Raw genomic sequence first — 17,762 nt, 5'->3', positions numbered from 1 at the left:
TGTATTTGTTTGCTTAATCCAAATGAAGAGTGTTGTTTAATAGGTAAGTTTAACTCATTCACATTTATTGTTATTTTCTATTTATTACACTTTTTTTTCTGGTAGTAGATTCTACAGGCCACCAATTCAACAGACATATGTGAGGTGCTAACCTAGGGTCTCTGGGGTCTGTTCCAGAAACTACTCAGATTGAGGATCCCCGGGTACAATGGCGGCGGGAGCAGGAGCACATGCTGAAGGATTACCTGGTGGTGGCCCAGGAAGCCCTGAGTGCACAAAAGGAGATCTACCAGGTGAAGCAGCAGCGCTTGGAGCTTGCACAGCAGGAGTATCAGCAGCTGCATGCCGTCTGGGAGCACAAGCTGGGCTCCCAGGTCAGCTGTGAGTACCTCCCACCACCAGTACCCCCACCAACACAACTACAGGGAGGAGGGAGTGGCCACACTGAGTCCTGCATGTATTGCCTCTCAGTGCTTCTCAGATCTACCTATTTTCTTTCATCTCCACTCCTTGTCCAAACCACCACCCTCTCTACTGTTCTACCTGCTCCTGCTTGTGCTTTGCAATGATTCATCTGCCATTTTCATTCCATTTCCTTTCATTTGTCATCTCAGAATGCCAGACGAGTTACCTGTCTCCTTATTTAAAGCCCTTCAGTGGCTGAGGGAAGTGGCGAGTTCTTGGTTAATGGGTAGTTTCAGTTTGGGAAGATGAAAAGTTCTGAAGATGGGTGGTAGTGATGGCTGCACAACAGTATGAATGTATTTAATGCCCCTGAGCTGTATATTTAAAAATGGTTAAAGTGGTAAGTTTTATGTCTTATATATTTTTTCCCATAGCTCTTTCCATGGCCTGCACAGCCCCATGTGGTCAGGCCTCTGCCAGCTGTGCCCACCCCATCTCATGCTCTCATTCACTAGGCTTCAGATGCACAAAGTGCACATTCTGTTCTCCTAGCCTGCCCTGCACCTTTCCACCTCAGGGCTTTTGTTCTTGCTGCTCCTCTGCCTAGAAAGCTTGCTTGCTTGCTTTTTAGTTTAATTTACTTTTTGGCTGCATTGGGTCTTCGTTGCTGCATGCAGGCTTTCTCTAATTGTGGCTACCCTTCGCTGTGGTGTCGTGGCTTCTCTTGTTATGGAGCATGGGCTCTAGGCATGGGGGCTTCAGTAGTTGTGGCACATTGGCTCAGTAGCTGTGGGTTGTGAGCTCTAGAGCACAGGCTCAGTAGTTGTGGCGCATGGGCTTAGTTGCTCTTTGGCATGTGCGATCTTCCCAGACCAGGGATTGAACCCGTGTCCCCTACATTGGTAGGCGGATTCTTAACCACTGCGCCACAAGGGAAGTCCCTAGAAAGCTTTTCTGTTGGTCCCTTTGCACAGCTGGCTCCTTTTCACCCATCCAGTCATCTCCTCTGAGAGGCTTGCCTCTGACAACTCCATCCACAGACTCCCTTCCCCAGCGTCAGCCTCTGTAATGGCTCTCTGTTTATTTTGTTCATAACATGTATCACAGCACATCTGCTTATATGTCTGTCGGTATTTCCTAGTGGAGGAAATTTCCTGTCTCCCTTGTTCACCCTGGAATCTGCAGGAGGACAGGCATGCCAGAGTTCCCAGTTCTTCATTCCCAATGAAGGCAAATGCCAGATCAGTAGCTGTTAAGGAGCCCACTGACCTTTTCTGATATGTTGAGGTTTTTTTGGCCACTTACTACAATTCTTAATAACTAATCCTTTCCTATGTTTAATGAGTGCTTACTACATGCTTGCCTACAGCCTGAATATGTTATTTCAGTTTATTCTCATAACAATTCTATTGGCACAATTAATATGCTCCTGTAACAGATGAGGAAACTGCAGCTTAGAGAAGACCAGTGACACGTGCAGGGTCTTATAGCTGGTGAGAGGCAATAAGCTGCGGACACATTCTGTCTGTCCCCCGCAACATGTGCAGTGCGGCCCAAAGGCTAGCATTAGGCCATGGGGTCAGGGCTTGGTCATTGACACTCCCCCTGTGTGAAGCTCTCACTTTGAGAAGTTTGGTCTGTGAGGAAGCCAGTGAGTGGGCTATTCACTGTGCCAGCCCTGCCCTTTTCCTTGGCAACCCAGGAAAAAACCCCAAATCTCAGATTATAGAAAAGAACTGTATTACACTCATTCGCTGTTTCTAGGTCAAATAGTGTCCTAGAGACCATCATGAGGGTTTTAGCACTTCATCTGCCTTAGTCAGCAGGGGCTGCTATAACAAAATACCACAGACTGGGTGGCTGAAACAACACTTGTTTATTTTCCCACAGATCTGAAGGCTGTAAGGCTGAGGTCAGGGTGTCAGTATGGTTGGGTTCTTGTGAGACCCCCTCTTTCTGACTTCTCACTGTGTCTTCACACGGCAGAGAGAAAGGGAAACAGCAAGCTATGTGGTGTTTCTTCTTATCAGGTCACTAATCCCACCATGAGGACCCCACCCTCATGACCTCATCTAACCCTAATTACCTCCCAAAGGCCCCTTTTCTCCAAATACCATCCCATTCTGGGTTAGGGCTTCAACATATGAATTTGGGGGGAACATAATTCAGTCTATAGCATTATTCTTTCCAGAGCCCTGAGGGAGATATTAATACCCCTAGTGAAACTCAGGTTCAAGGAGGTAGAGGATTTTTTTTTTTTCTTTCAAAGTCCTGCAGTCTGAAAAAGTAACAAGTTTATAGAAAAACAAACCTTCCTGTTTTGGAGGTCGGGATGTATACATGGACCCAAAGTATCACTCCATAAATAACTAATTTGGGGGGATAACATGGATTTTTACATGGGGAGCTGCAGCCACCACCTCGCACAGGTTTAAATTAGCATCACCAGTAATGAGACAGACTGACATTGTGTGCTTTCTGGTGTGATGCAATAAAAACATCACGGAGGATTCTTGACAAAAATGTTTACTCTGGATTGAATCATAAAGACATAGCCAGACACTTCAGACAAGGCAGCCAAACAAGAACTGACCCCCGCCTCCCTGACCCCTCAGAACTGGTCACCACCAGCCCAGGCCGCAGAAAGGAGGGCCCCCTCCCGGTTACGAGCACACTCCCCCACCCCACCTCCACCCCCCACCCCACGCCCCACACGTGATGTTAATAAACATACAGCTTGTCTCCGGCAAAAAAAAAAAAGAAAAGAAAAGAAATAGCCAGACACATCCTACAAGGTAATTGGCCTAGACCAGGGGTCCCTAACCCCCAGGCCACGGACCTGTACCAGTCCGAGGCATGTTAGGAACTGGGCTGCACAGTAACAGGTGAGCGGCGGGCTAGCCAGCAAAGCTGCATCTGCCGCTACCCATGGCTCGCATTACCGCCTGAACCATCCCCCTCATCCCCCAACCGTGGGAAAAACTGTCTTCCACAAAACCGGTCCCTGGTGCCAAAAGGTTGGGGACCACTGGCCTAGACTCTTCCAAAAAAAAAAAAAAAAAAATGCTGTGGGAAAAAAAAGGGGAAACTATTATAGAGTTAAAAAAAAAAAAAGCCTAAGGAAGTGTAAACCCAATGAAGTGTTTGCACCTTGACTAGACCCTTGATAGAGGGGAAGGCAGTCATAAAAGACATTCTTAGGCAATTGGAGAATTTTCTTAGGTATAATAGTGGCTCTGTAGCTATGTAGGAGAATGTCCTGTTCTTAAGACACGTTTGTGGCATCATGTCTGCGACTTAATTCCAAAAATGTCCTGGGAGGGGAATGAAAAAATTATGGTGTCAGTCTAGGTGAGTAGATCAATGACACATTGATGATTTTGAATATGGAATAGGTTTTCATCTTTTGCCACCGTTTCCAATAATCATTTGTTGAGGGCTTGCTGTGAACCAGGCATCCTACTGAGAGAGAGAACTGGAGTGGAGGGAGGGAGAGACAGAACAAATGTGGGGAAATGTTAAAACGTTGGTGGATGTTGGTGAAGGATCTATCAGCATTCATTGTATTATGCTTTCAAAAATTTCCTGTAGTTAGAAAGTTTCCAAAATAAAAAGTTAGGGTGGGGAAAAGAGTCAAGTGGCAGGAATGAAGTATTCTTAGTGGGGGCTGTCTTGGGTGTTGTGTGATGTTTAACAGCCTTCCTGGTCTCTACCCACTAGATGCCTGTAGCATTCCCCACCCAGAGTTGTGACAACCAAAAACATCTCCAGACACTGCCCTAAGAGGACAAAATTACCCCTAGCCGAAAACCTCTGATCTAGGTAAACCACTTAGCACAGTTCCCTTAGAACATGTTGATGGCTCAATAAATATTCTCTAAACAGGAAACACATTACATAATATTCTGAGAATGTGGACTCTGGAACTGAACTGCTGGGGTCCAAATCCAGGATATGCAACTTCCTAGCTGTGTAACTTTGCACAAGTGATGCCACGAATCTTAACCACTGGATGGACCCAAGACACTATCATTTTGCATGTTAAAGAAGGAATCATCTCAGATCACTAGTTCTGAGATGCAAACCAGCAAGGGATGGGGGCATGCCCCAGCCCAAGCATCCCAGTGAAATAAGCATGACCAAGGCTCCTCATGACTTTCTTTGGGTTTTATAAGCCAGGTTTGCCTTCCAAGTCGAGCTCTCCAGCATGTTGATAGACCGGTGAGGTCACATGCCTCCCTCTAACTCAGATGGCCTGCCGGGGCTTGTGAGAGTTTTGCCACCTGGCCTTGGCTGCTGTAGGGCTTGGCTACAGGTGGGGCCCTGCCCTGGGGATGGAGGCTTTGTTGTCATCTCTGGTGCAATCTCTAGCTCCATGGGGAAGAAGAAGAGAACTCGCATTTAATGTACACCTATTAAATTTCTTCAGGGCAGTATGCTGGCCATCTACATGTATTTAAAGTAACCTCACCCCACCTGCGCCCCCCCCCCACCTCCCCCCAGCCAAATCCTGCAAGACATTGTTGTTTCCATTTTACAAATAAGAAAACTGAGGCCCAGAGAGGGAAAGTATCTTCCCCAAGGTGACAGGTAAAAAGTGGCAGAACTAGCTTTTATATCCAGGAGTGTCTGGCCACAAAACCAATTCTCTTAATTTAATCCAAGTCAGCCAGTCCAATTCTAAGGTTCTGGGGTGACACTAGGGTCCTTCCATCTTCTGAAAGATGAGAACTCAGGAGAGCTGGGTTCTTTGGGACCTCACCATGCTCCTTCCCCCTCCAGGCCTTGGTTTCCCATGTGAAAAGTCAATCATTGGGAGCCTTGCAGCTGAAATTGCCAGTTGAACCACCTACATGCCTTTCACTCATTCCTGAAACTAAGAAAATAACGAATAAGAGATGTTTAAGGCATAGATGCACAAGGACAGGGAGACTTGGAGAAAAAAAGAGCAGCAACAAAATATGGAGACTGGAAAGCAGAAGGACAGGTCGCAGCCTATCTGATAGATTGAGAAAAGACAAAATGGGCTGATAGTGAGAAAAAAACAGGCCTCTAGTTTACCTGGAGCATGTGCAAAAGCCTTGAGAATTGGGGGGAGGAGCTGTCTCTGGGTGTGAAAGCGAAGTGAGGAGGGCCTCAAAGAAAATTGGGGAAAGTTATTTCTGAGACACAGACTACCACATCTCCTCTCCAGATCAGTACAACAAGGCAACTGCCCATCCCCAACCTGGCAAAAAATTGGAGGTTTATTTTTTTAGGGAGTAAAACAGAGTATCTGGACAACAGGATACAAGGCGAGTTCAAGGCTGAGGTGCACCATACTGAAAACACGGTGATTAAGTGAACATGGAATTGAGGATTGAGACCCCAGCCCGCATGTACCACTTGGCTCCCAGAAGGGTCCAGGCTATTACCCTCCAGGCTGGACAGTAGAACAGCCTGGGAAATCTGAGTCTCTTCTCTGTAGAGAAATGAGATGTAAAGAGAAAAGATGTGAAAACACTGACAGTGAGGGTTCCTGGATGAAACTTTCCAGCCAAATCATGTACCACATAACCCATCGTCAACAAGCTCCACTCCAGCCAGCTTTTGGGGCTCCCAGTCTTAAGCGTGAGCAGACAGCTGAGATTCCAGACATCCATGGAAAGCCTCTAATGTGAGCAATGGAGATTAAAACAACCACGTGGTGATTGGAAGCCCTTGTAGGAAACAGAGAACATACGTGGGGAAGAAAACGTCCAGAGAAACTACACCATGAAACTAAAATAGGATGCTACATTTTAGAAAAAAGGAGTCTTCAGAGAGCACAAAAGAGCCTTAGGAAATTAAACTATGAGAGTAGAAATGAAAAATCCACAGGAAGCCTGGAAGGTAAAACTGAGGAAGTTTGCTAAAAAGCAGGACAAAAATACGAGATGGAAAATAAGAGGGAAAAAAGAGCATCAGGCCAAGAACTCTGAGTAATAAAAGCTCCAGATAGAGCAGAAGAAACAGAGGGGAAGAAACATCAGTGACATAATTCAGAAAAACTTCCCAGAACTGACAGAGGAGAGTTTTTAGATTGAAAGGGCTCAGTGAGCACCCAACACAATGGATAAAAGTTAACTCACACCAAAGCCATATCATTGTGCAACTTCAAACACTGGAAACGATTCAAGATCCTAAAAGCTTTCAGAGAGGAAAAACCAGGTCACACAAAAATGATCAGGACTCAGAATAGCTCCGGGCTTCTCAACAGTAACACTGGAAACCTAAAAGACAGTGGAGCAACGCCTTCAAACTTTTAAGGGAAATCATTTCCGACTGAGAATTCTATATCCAGCAAAACTACCTTTAATCAAGGATAGGCTAGAAGAAAGATCTTTTTGGACACACAAGTTCTCCAAAAGTTTATTTCCTTCATGATTCCTTTCTTAGGAAGCTCCTGGAAGTGATACTCTACCAAAATTAGGAGGTAGCCACAGAGGGGAAAGCATGGTATTTAGGAAGCAGGAGAGAGGGAGGCAAGGAGGGGGGTCTCAGGATGCCAGCTGTGCAGAGAGAACGCACTGAAACCGGCACCTGCCCGGCAAGACGGAGCCCGAGAGAGGAGGTCTGTGAGAAGAGATTTAGGTAACTGGCCAGGTGTGAGGTTGAATCAGTGATAAATTTGTGGAAAGCAGGCATGCATAAAAATGACAGTTATTAACTCTAGGAAAAACAACGCAAAAAATGTGCTGGAAAGAAAAAGTTAGCAAAGTTGGCTATGTGCCTCGGCCCTGAATAAGTGTTTACAGAGTAAAAGTAACGCAAACACTAGAGGTTGTTCTCACCAAAGTTATCTGTAAGGAGGATGAGGAGCTGGGAGGGGTGTGCCCTGTGTGAGGTAGGAGCTGAGAAAGGGAATGCAGCTGACACTCCATCCTCCAGAGAGAGAAGTGAATAAATTGTACCTAAAACTGAAAAAAATCAAGAAACAGTGAAATATGCATATTATCAGACACACAGGAGTGGACACCCAAGAAACTGGCTGAACCCATGGAAATAGTTCCTTTTTGGGGAGTGAGATAAGTGGATTGGGGAATGCTCTTTATTTATAGCAAATCTTGGATGTATAAAATATATAGTGTTTTATATATACTGTTAACTGTTCATATACACTTGAATAAAAACAAAAAATTAAAACTATAAAAAGGCATGACCTTGAATATATGTCACACCTTTTTGAATATAAAATTATTTTGTTGTGGGTTGGTGAGGGGACACAGACACAGAGAGGAAGCTGATGACCTGTTTCTTGACTGGGGTGCTGGTCAGTTGAGTGTGTTTCTTTTGTGAAAATTCATCAAGCTGCACGCATAGGGTTTGTGCACTTTTCCATTCTTGCATGTATTTTTTACTTTAACAAAAAGTTTATTTAAAACACGACAAGCCACATTTCACTTCAGCAGCTTTGGGTATAAACAGTGCATTTCACAGTGATTCTCCAGAGGGTAGTAATTCCAGCCCTTGGTGGCCCAGTTGGCAGTCTGTTTTTTGGGTTCCCTTCCCTGGAGGGTTTCTGAGTGTGCCCACGGAACACACTCACATTCCACAATCAGCCCTGGCAGCGCTGGTCCCCACAGCCACCCTCTCCTTCTTAGGGTCAAGACCGGCCATGTTTCACGGGCTCTCTCAGGCTGCTACCACTCTCCCCTTAACACTTCCCGCTAGTGTAGACCCAAGTCCAGCAGCACAGCTGAGCGAGGTAGTTGGCAGGATGGGCACCTCCCTTTTTAGATGTATCCCCATCTTCTTTCCTCACTGATAACTCTTCTTGTCTTTTTACCATGTTTTCTACTAATGATCAGTGGGTAACAATGATTGTTAATTACCTTAAAATTTTGTCCTAAAGTGCCTACCTGGGGAAGTTGCTTAAGGCAGTGCCTCCAGCTATGTAACCAGCCAGGTCCCTTCCCCAAAATCCCCAAGTCCAGCAAGACCAGAGTGCAGAAAATGAAAGCTTCAAGTTGGAAATAAAACATGTGTCTGGAGTCCCTATTCCATGCCCATGATGAGGTCTGCGAGGTCCTCCCTATCCCGGGGTTCCTGCCACTCATCTCTTCTGGTGAAGCATAGCCTTCATCACCATCTTCACCACCGCCACCGCCACCACCATCGCCACCGCCATCACCATCATTGCAAACTCAGCAGAGAGGCAGTGCTGCCCGTGGTGCAAAACATGGTCTTGTCGGTTACTGTTGCAGGGCAATTTTGTTTCCCAAATTTCCAGTGTTCCATTTTAACTTTCGTTATGCATAATCAAAAGATCCACTCCAGTATTTTAACCAAATCCAAAGAGCAGAGCAACATCCCCTTCATAACTGTCTCTTCTACCTCCAGACACTGGAAATTGCCAGCAATCTCCAAATAAGCCTGTTTAGCCTCAGAAGAATCCCGGTGCCAGCAGGTGATGTTGAGTGGAGAGGGGAGGTGATGAAATTGCACAAATTGTGGGATTCAGGACTCGGGAGAAACACTTCTCTGGCCTTTCTCCCAAGAATGACTACCCCTTTCCTGAACAGTGGGGTTGTGTTTACCTTAAAGACACCATGAATCTTACATGGGGCCCGTTTCCCTCTTCACATCAGCAGGTAGGAAGCTCAGAGCCAGGTCTGTGGCAGCGAGTCAGGAAGTGGGACCTCATGGTATGCAGTGAGCCCAACTTCACACCACTGTCTTCTTCACTCTCGTTGTCCCTTTGTCTCATCTTCCTTGCTTTAAACGCATCACTCTGTTGTGTTCATTTTTGTAAGCCTTAAAATCCTGTATCAAGACACAAAGAAATACTGTCTTTATTTTTTTTTCTTTAAGAACTTTTATTGAGATACAATTGATAGACAATAAACTGCATATATTTAAAGCATACAATTTGATATCCTTAAGAAATACTGTCGTTAGCAGGCAGTGAGTTTACCGCTGCAGGTAGACCTCGTTTTATTACACTTCGCATGGATTGTGGTCTTTACAAATTGAAAGTTTGTGTCAGCCTGGCGTTGTCAGATGATGGTTAGTGCTCTTAAGCAATAAAGTAGTTTTTAACTAAGGTATGTACATTTTTTTAGGCTTAATGCAATTGCACACTTAGTAGACTGCAGTATAGTGTAAATGTAACCTTTTTAGGCACTGGGAAACAAAAAAATGTGTGACTCACTATATTGCAGTAACTGCTTTATTGTGACAATTGCTCTTTCACAGTGGTCTGGAACCAAACCCACAGTATCTCTGAGTCTGCCTGTACATGATAGAACTGTAGGTAAATGTTGGAAGGTAACTTGGAGAGAAGACGATTGTATTAGGGTGATAGAGTGACAGGTAATTTATTTTCCTTTTCAAATGTACATTAATATTGCAAAGTATAATACATGATATTTCCAGTAATTCTGATAAAAAAATGTTTGTGTTAGAAAATCTAGCAAAGATAGAAAAACACAAAGATGAAAATTAATATTATTATCATCCAAATCTCTAGATAGCAGTATTATCTTTTTGGTATATTTCTTTTGGTCTTTTCCCAGATGTATATGCATGTGTGTGTATTTGTTAACTGTGTATATTTTATAAATTTAAGTTATTCTTTCTTTGTAGTTTTTTTGTAAATTATTGTTTTCACATAACAGTAAGTTTTGGACATTTCCCCTTGTTCAGTATCCTTCTGCACCATCATTTTAGATCACTTAAGACTCAGCTGTCCCCAACCTTTTTGGCACCAGGGACTGGTTTCATGGAAGATAATTTTTCCACGGACCAGGGATGGGGGTGGGAAATGGTTTTGGGGTGATTCAAGCACATTATATGTATTGTGCACTTTATTTCTTTTTTTCTTCTTTTTTTTTGTGCTGTAAAGCACTTAGCTTTTCAAAAATTAATTAATTAATTAGGTTGCGCCACATCTTAGTTGCAGCACATGGGCTACTTAGTTGCAGCGTGCAGGCTCCTTAGTTGTGGCATGCGATCTCTTAGTTGTGGCATGCATGTGGGATCTAGTTCCCTGACCGGGGGTTGAACCCAGGGCCCCTGCATTGGGAGCATGGAGTCTTAGCCACTGTGCCACCAGGAAGTCCCTGTTTCTATTATTATTACATCGGCTCCACCTCAGATCATCAGGCATTAGATTCTGGGGTTTGGGGACCCCAGACTTCAGTGCTATAGTCCCCATTTTACATGTGTGCCATATTTATTTAACAGATTCCCCTTGGTTGGATATTTAGGCTGTTCACTAATAGTCATTCCTTTCTGGCTTCATCTAGATGACCAAACAAGCCCACTTGACCAAAACGTTTCTTCTACAGAATTTTTTTTTCCCCTGTTTTTCCTTGCAGTGGTCTCTGGTTCGTCATCCAGCTCTAAGTATGACCCTGAGATCCTGAAAGCTGAGATTGCCACAGCAAAATCCCGGGTAGGTCCTCTTTGCTTGTACTACTGATGGGGGTCACTGAGGCAGCCTTAGGCTAGTAACCCACCCACAAGACCAGAGTAGATGCTTCAACCAGGCGGTGCTGACTAACAAGAGCCTAAGTAATAACTATCTTCCTAACTACTGCCTATTCCTCATTATTGTATTTGATTACTTCCTGATTACCTTAGGGGATAGATATTTTTATTCCTCCTTTACTGATGTGGAAACTGAGGACCAGCAGTGAAATGACTTGCTCAAGATGAAGTCACTGTTGTGAACACTGGTTTAGTGCAGCTTCATGTAGGTTCTACAAATTCAGGTGCCTGCAAGAACAAATGAAAGGCGGGCGGGGGCTGGGGGTGAGGCAGCAGGGAGTAGTTGGGGACTGTGTAGCCTAGGGGGTTGGGCCCTTTCTGAAGTACTAGTGGAATTTCAGCCCTACGCTCTTGTGGCCCTGCTGGAATGTGGGCTCTGCATTGGCAGATCTTCAAGTATTTTTAGAAAAGAACTGTGTATCTAGGCCAAGTATATGAAACATCTCAATATCTAATTATTAGCAACTCATTTTTAAAAATTTAATAGCACTGCAAGCCAAACAAAGCAATCCTGCAGGCTGAAGCTGGCTCCCTAGTCATGTCTTGCCTATAAATGACTACCTTGCCTCTCACCTCTATGCACTAACATAACCAGTACCCGCTTTAAGTGATGCACGACCCAGGACACTGCCATTATCCTCACCTGTCAGAATAGGAGGGGGAGGCTCACAGAGGCGAGATGGCTCGAGAGAGGTCAGCCAGCTCCTGTTCTCTTCCTGTTTCTCTGGAACAAGGGCTGGCTCGGAATGACCTGCGGGACAATCAGACTAGGATGCCGACCAAATGGGCGGCTGCTGGGACCCAGGCCACATCGGTGAGGGGAGCCCATGGGATGCTGACCCGCGTCAATGCGCAGGGGCAGCGGGGGGCTCTGTCTGGGTTAATATCGACCTCTGACCCAGCCCCGTGTGTGGTCTTCTGCTGTCCAGGTTAACAAGCTGAAGAGAGAGATGGTTCACCTTCAGCAGGAGCTACAGTTCAAAGAGCGTGGCTTTCAGACGCTGAAGAAGTAAGTCCACGCGGCAGTGCAGGGCGTGGGGAGTTGCCCCCACCCCACGCGCCCCTCCGGCCCCCACTCCTTCTCGCATCACTCGATGCCAGTTCTGCTCCACTGGCACTTACTGTCACCCAAGGCTGCGGTTTAGAAAGAGAAAAGGGGAATCGTTTCAGACCACCGAGTCTTCTCACCGTCCTCTGAATTCTCGAAGCTGTTGAAGGCTGTTCCACGCAGTTGAGTTTTGCCAGCCAGTCATAGAAACGAACATCGTGGGGCATTTCTGTGCACCTGTCTCATCCCCTCCAGTAGAGCCTGGAGAATCTGATATGCACAGAAACAAAATCAGCTCTTTCCGTGGCCCCTAGAAGTGAGCAACGACTTTAGCTAGTGAGCTCCCCAGAAGGAACAAGGATCTCTTCCACAGCAAACGGATTATGAGAAGAGGGGGCACGATGCCATGCGTGCTGTGCTTTATGGGTGACTTCAGGGCTCTCCGGAACTTTGACCAAATGTAATTTTCACTTCTAGAAGCTGACTTGCAGCCGAGCAAGATATAGCTCTGTTGTTTCCTTAGAGGTGTGTTCACTGTCACTACCGTGATTGTACTAGCTAAGATTTATAGAGCAGATACTCTGTGCCAGGGAGCACTGTCAGTGTTTCTGCACAGTGACCTCACCACAACTCCATAATCAATGCTGTTTTAGCCGACTCCAGTGTATAGATGGGGAAACTGAGGCACACGGTCAGTGCTCCTAAGAGTTAGCTTATTGTCATTATGAACCTCGAGGGTCAAAACTTGTGCATTGAGTCAGGGTCCGTACATCTGACGGGCTCACGGGACGGTTATTACAGAGGCGCCTAGTAGCCCTCTTGGAAGCTCCGAGGAGGACAGCCAGCAGGCTGGTCTATGCTAAGGGACATCCGCTTAGATTCCCATCTATGTGCAGACAGCAGCTTCCGTAGATGCTTGCTGTTTCATTCTCCCTGACTGTACCTTTTCCTCCTTCTCTGGACCTCAGTTCACTCTCACCACTCTGTGGCCACAGCCCCGAGCCTTCGGGTGTCTATCTCCAAGCCCTATTAATCGAGGGGACTCTGACCACCAGGCGAGGGGCTGGTTGGTTCTTACTCACATCTCCCCACTCCCCAAACCCCCAGTGCCCAGGTGAGCCACCACGACTCCCCCACAACACAAGGTATAAGGAAGTATGGCTTTGTACTATAGACCGTGTAGAATACATTTTGTGTTCTATATTATGGCTTTGTGTTTATATAGATATATGTTATTTAGGTAGGTATATACACATATGCCAGTCCCGCCTCTCAAACCGGGTCCTAATCTCCTTAGGACAAGGGGCCCGTGCCTCAGGCTTCTTGGTCATCTCCAGTGGTGCCAAGGACAGCTGAGGGCAGTAATGTGAGTTCACAAAACTCCTGCAAAGCAAATAGCCTCATGAGTCCTCCGCTTGGTTGAGGAGCAGGTTCTGAGCACATAGTTTAACAGCAACTCACTCTCAGCGCAGGTGCTCCTCCCCCTTCCTCCTCCCCCTTTCCCCTCCCCTCTCCCCCCTCCCCAACTCCTCCCTGCCCTGGAGCTTCTGGTCAGAACACTTGCCATTATTCTGCTAGCCACCACAAACCTGTTTTACCACTTTGTCACCCTGTAGCAGCACTGAAAATTCTTGCTGCTTGGGAAGCTGGAGCAGAAACCTCTAAGACAAGCCTCCTCTTCTCCCCCTTCCTCCACCCTCCTGCCCATTTGATATCAGGCCCAGATAAGACTGCATCTCCGCTCTGGCTGCCCACACACCTCGGCCGGAAGTCGCCCCGTGTTCCCTGTGAAGGAAGGTTTCTGCTTTAATGCGCACCTTGGCAGAGAGGGCTAGGAATGTCGCCGCCAGGGGCATTCAAATCTCAGTTCCCTGGGAACGTGGAGAAATGGCTTAACCCCTTTGAGCCTCTCTTTCTTTATCTGAAAAATAAGTTATTGTAAACACTGAATTGGAAAATCCACGTCAAGCACATGGCTGTGCCTGGCACGTAGGGAGAGCCCAGGGAGCGGAAGGAGGTGGTGACCTCCAGCTTGGACTGGGGAAGGAACTCGGATGAACTCTGCGTCCACCCAGGGCTCGAGGCCACGCTGGGTAAGCGCTGTGCGCCAGTCACCTCCTTTCATTGTCTCTGCTCCCTTAAGAGCAGTTTTTGTCCTGCCTCACTTTATAGAGGAGGGCACTGATGGGGCTGAAGATAGATTCAAGACCACCTAGCTCCTGAGCGTCAAGAGCTGGGTTTGGAACCCGGGACTCTTGGATTTTGAAGCTCCTGTCCTTACACCCCGCTTCCTGGCATCATCCCAGATAACCCCCTCCCCAGACCCAGAAAACATCAGGCCCCTGCCCTCTCCCTTGGGACCCTTTTCAGTGTCTGGTGGGGGATGACCCAGTCACTTCTTAGCCTCCACTCTTTGCGTAACCTGGGGGAAGCTGAAACTCATCCATTTGTTCGGCTCATTGTGAGCAAACCCAGTTTTAAAAAGAAAAAAGGTTGCTGAGGATTGAAGTGTATCTCTTAGAGGAGCCTGAAAAGAAACATCAAGACCGAAGTTTGGAATTTGGCCCCGTCGCCTGCCCAGGGCCCTCGTAGATAAAAAAGTCTAGGCATCCCATCCCCACGGGAGGAGAGCGGGACAGCATCTTTGTGCATGTCCCCAGAGCCACCCTGCCCAGGTGAGAGCTGTCTGGACAAGACCACGAGGAGTGGCTGCCGTCACGGCCTTTGCCCTGCTTCTCTGTGGCTGTCCTGTGGCTGCCAGCTGTGCCAATCTCTCAAGTGCGGAGAGAAAGGACAGCTGTGTCATTTGGAAATCCTGAAACAACGCATCGTGGCCCCCCCCCCCACCTCCTCCCTCCCACCAACCACGCAACTTTTCTGCCGCCCACCCCCCCCCCCAAAAAAAAAGATTCATTCACTGAGTACATAATGGTAACACTTTGTTCCCCGCCCCCTCTCCCCAACCTCAACAGTGTTTCCTCTCCCAGCTCCTCTCTGCAGCCAAATTCCAGAGCCCGGGTTGCTAAGGCCCCTGAGAGCCATCAGGTAGAAGCTGTCTGAGGAGCCCGGGGCCCGGCAGACAGACCTCTTCTGTCTCCTCCTGCTGAGGATTCAAAGCCACCCTCTCCCACTTGGCAGAGGACAGCTGGGGCACAGCCCCTCCCCAGAACCCCCAGCCCCGAGCCTTAAGCAAACGGCGTTTCCCTTCCCGTTCCCGCTTCCCGTTTGGGGCAGGGCCCCCTCCGGTCCCGGACACTCGGCTCTGGGGTGATCCTCCTCTCCACGGAGTATCTTGGTCAGGTCTCTGCTGGGAAAGCTCCCCATAGACTAATGTTTCAAACTAAATCTGAGACCAGTCTTAGCCGACCTGGCAGGCTTGCCCAGGCCCAAGTCCTCGAAAGGCATAGCCAGGCTATTTTTAGTGGGAAGACATAACTGGGGCTTTGTCTTCCCTCCACGAGGAGGCTGAAATAACGGAAGGGAGGGGGCAGGCCGAGCGGAGACCACGTCCCCTCCCCCCCCCCCCCCCCCCCCCACAGGCACAGAGGATGAGGCCGGGGTGAAAGCCTGTGATTCCCCCCGCAGGTTATTTTTAGCCCAGGACACGTTGGCCTCTAGCAGGAAACCAGAAAGGAATGCCTGTGCGTGGTTTCTCATCCTGAAATAATGGGTTTGTGGTGTTCCCTCAGACTGTAAAACTTTTCTTCACCGGGAACTGAAACCTCGGCCCTGGCTTTGGACGAGAGTGTGAAGCAGTTAAAATTTCTCTCTGCCCTCAGAACCTTTTCCACAGCACAGTCCTCCTTGCCCAGAGGGCTGGGCTCCCACCACCTCTGATGTGTCTAACCTTCAGAAAACGACGTCGTTACCCTTCACGTCTTTAACCCCCGTCTCCCCCCTTCAGAATGAAGCTGTGTGTAGGGCCTGGATGTGCTGGTACGCTCCCCAAGATGGAAGTATTATAACCTCTCACATTTGTCCGGTACTTCCTAGCTCCTCACCTGATGTTTCTTCCTCATCCCCTCTGGCATTCCTCACAGCTCTATGAACACAGGCCGGGCAGGTGATAGGATCCAGCTTTTCTCAAAGGAGGAAACTGACACTCCATTTGTGTGAGAGCCATGCCCAAGGTCACGCTTCGAGTGGCAGGGCTGGGAGTTCTGCATCCTTCTAACCTTTCCTTCATTGTGGCCATCAGCTCAACAAATGCTTGTTAAAGGTGGCGGTTCTCACCAGGGATGATTTCGCTCCCCTCCCCCAAGGGACATTAGCTAAAGTACGGAGACATTTTTGGTTGTCACAGCTCAAGGTCAGGATGCTGCTAGCGTCTAGTGGGCAGACACCAGGGGTGCTGCTGAACGTCCTACAGTGCACAGGACAGCCCAACAACAGAGAAAGAGCCGGCCCCAAGAATCCTGAGGTTGAGAGATGCAGGTTAAAGGACATGAAAAGATGTTCAACATTGTACATCACTGGGAAATGCAAATCAAAACCACAGTGAGCTATTACCTCACACCTGTCAGAATGGCTGTCATCAAAGGAACACAAATAAATGTTGGTGAGGATGTGGAGAAAAGGGAACCCTCCTACACTGTTGGTAGGAATGTAAATTGGTGCAGCTACTGTAGAACACAGTATGGAGACTTCTCAAAAAACTAAAAATAGAACTACCATATGACCCAGCAATTCCACTCCTGGGTATACAGCCAAAAAACACTCATTCAAAAAGATACATGTACCCCAATATTCATACAGCATTATTTACAGTTGTTAAGGTGTGGGATCCACCGGAATGTCCATCAACAGATGAATGGATAAAAAGCATGTGGTATGTGTGTATACAATGGAATACTACTCAGCCATAAAGAAGAATGAAACTTTGCAATTTGCAGCAACATGGGTGGACTTGGAGGGCATTATTCTAAGTGAAATAAGTCAGACAGAGAAAGACAAATACTGTATAATATCACTTATATGTGGAATCTAAAAAATACAACAAACTAGTGAATAAAACAAAAAAGAAGCAGACTCACAGGTATAGAGAACAAACTAGTGGTTACCAGTGGAGAGAGAGAAGGGGGAAGGGGCAGTATAAGGATAGGAGGATAAAAGGGCTATTATAGGATTATATGAAATCATATGTGTGAAACTTTTGAAAGTTGTAAAGCACTATTGAATTTAAAGAATCTTCCATTAGATAAATAAAATAAAATGACATTAAGAGGGAAAAAATAGGACTGTTCTATGCCAGATACTAAAACTACTCAAACATATCCAAGCCTGTCAGATCAAGTCTAGGACACTACCACATAAATTATGAATTATAGCACAACGTACTGAGTGCAGTGTCACAGCTATGCATAACGTGTTATGAGAACACCTAGCCGAGCCTGGAAGATTCAGAGAAGTAATCAGGGAAGGCTTCCTGTAAGAGTTGACTTCAAAAATGGTGTTGCTTCTGCAGCCCCACACTATGGGACATTGGTAATTTGACAGGGACCTTCTGTGCCATATCCAATAGACAGGACCTGGGGAAAAAGGGTATGCAGGGCAGAGAGGAAACTTCTTCCAGGACTGAAGCACTGTGATCTGTGCTTTTCTCCTGGGGAAACCCTATCCCTCACCCTATTTTTGTCTGACCTTTTCCCATTGACTGTCTCCTAGAATTGATAAGAAAATGTCTGATGCTCAGGGCAGCTACAAACTGGATGAAGCTCAGGCTGTCCTGAGAGAAACAAAAGCCATCAAAAAGGCCATCACCTGTGGAGAAAAGGAAAAGCAAGATCTCATTAAGGTA

The 17,762-nt window shown here is 46.9% G+C and overlaps 1 protein-coding gene across 4 annotated transcripts in view; it reads left to right on the top strand.

Moving 5' to 3' along the window:
* The window catches only part of WWC1 (WW and C2 domain containing 1), a 149,298-nt gene that overhangs the window by 82,478 nt on the left and 49,058 nt on the right, over window positions 1-17,762 (top strand). For 3 of the 4 annotated variants that reach the window (XR_009052842.1, XM_057729482.1, XM_057729495.1), the window contains exons 3-6: window positions 178-381; window positions 10,746-10,822; window positions 11,847-11,926; window positions 17,630-17,759. Coding sequence is in view for 3 of the 4 variants with exons in the window: in XM_057729482.1 (XP_057585465.1) it covers window positions 178-381; window positions 10,746-10,822; window positions 11,847-11,926; window positions 17,630-17,759 (491 nt within the window). In the remaining variant the exon portion in view is untranslated. Of the gene's footprint in view, window positions 1-177; window positions 382-10,745; window positions 10,823-11,846; window positions 11,927-17,629; window positions 17,760-17,762 lie in introns of those variants that run through there. The other variant, XM_057729505.1, reaches the window with a different exon arrangement.

This window comes from Hippopotamus amphibius, chromosome 1 (genome assembly GCF_030028045.1).
Source record: "Hippopotamus amphibius kiboko isolate mHipAmp2 chromosome 1, mHipAmp2.hap2, whole genome shotgun sequence".
Taxonomy (NCBI): Eukaryota; Metazoa; Chordata; class Mammalia; order Artiodactyla; family Hippopotamidae; genus Hippopotamus; species Hippopotamus amphibius.
The sequence above is the reverse complement of the archived record's forward strand: the minus strand, read 5'-3'. Positions and strand labels throughout refer to the sequence as shown.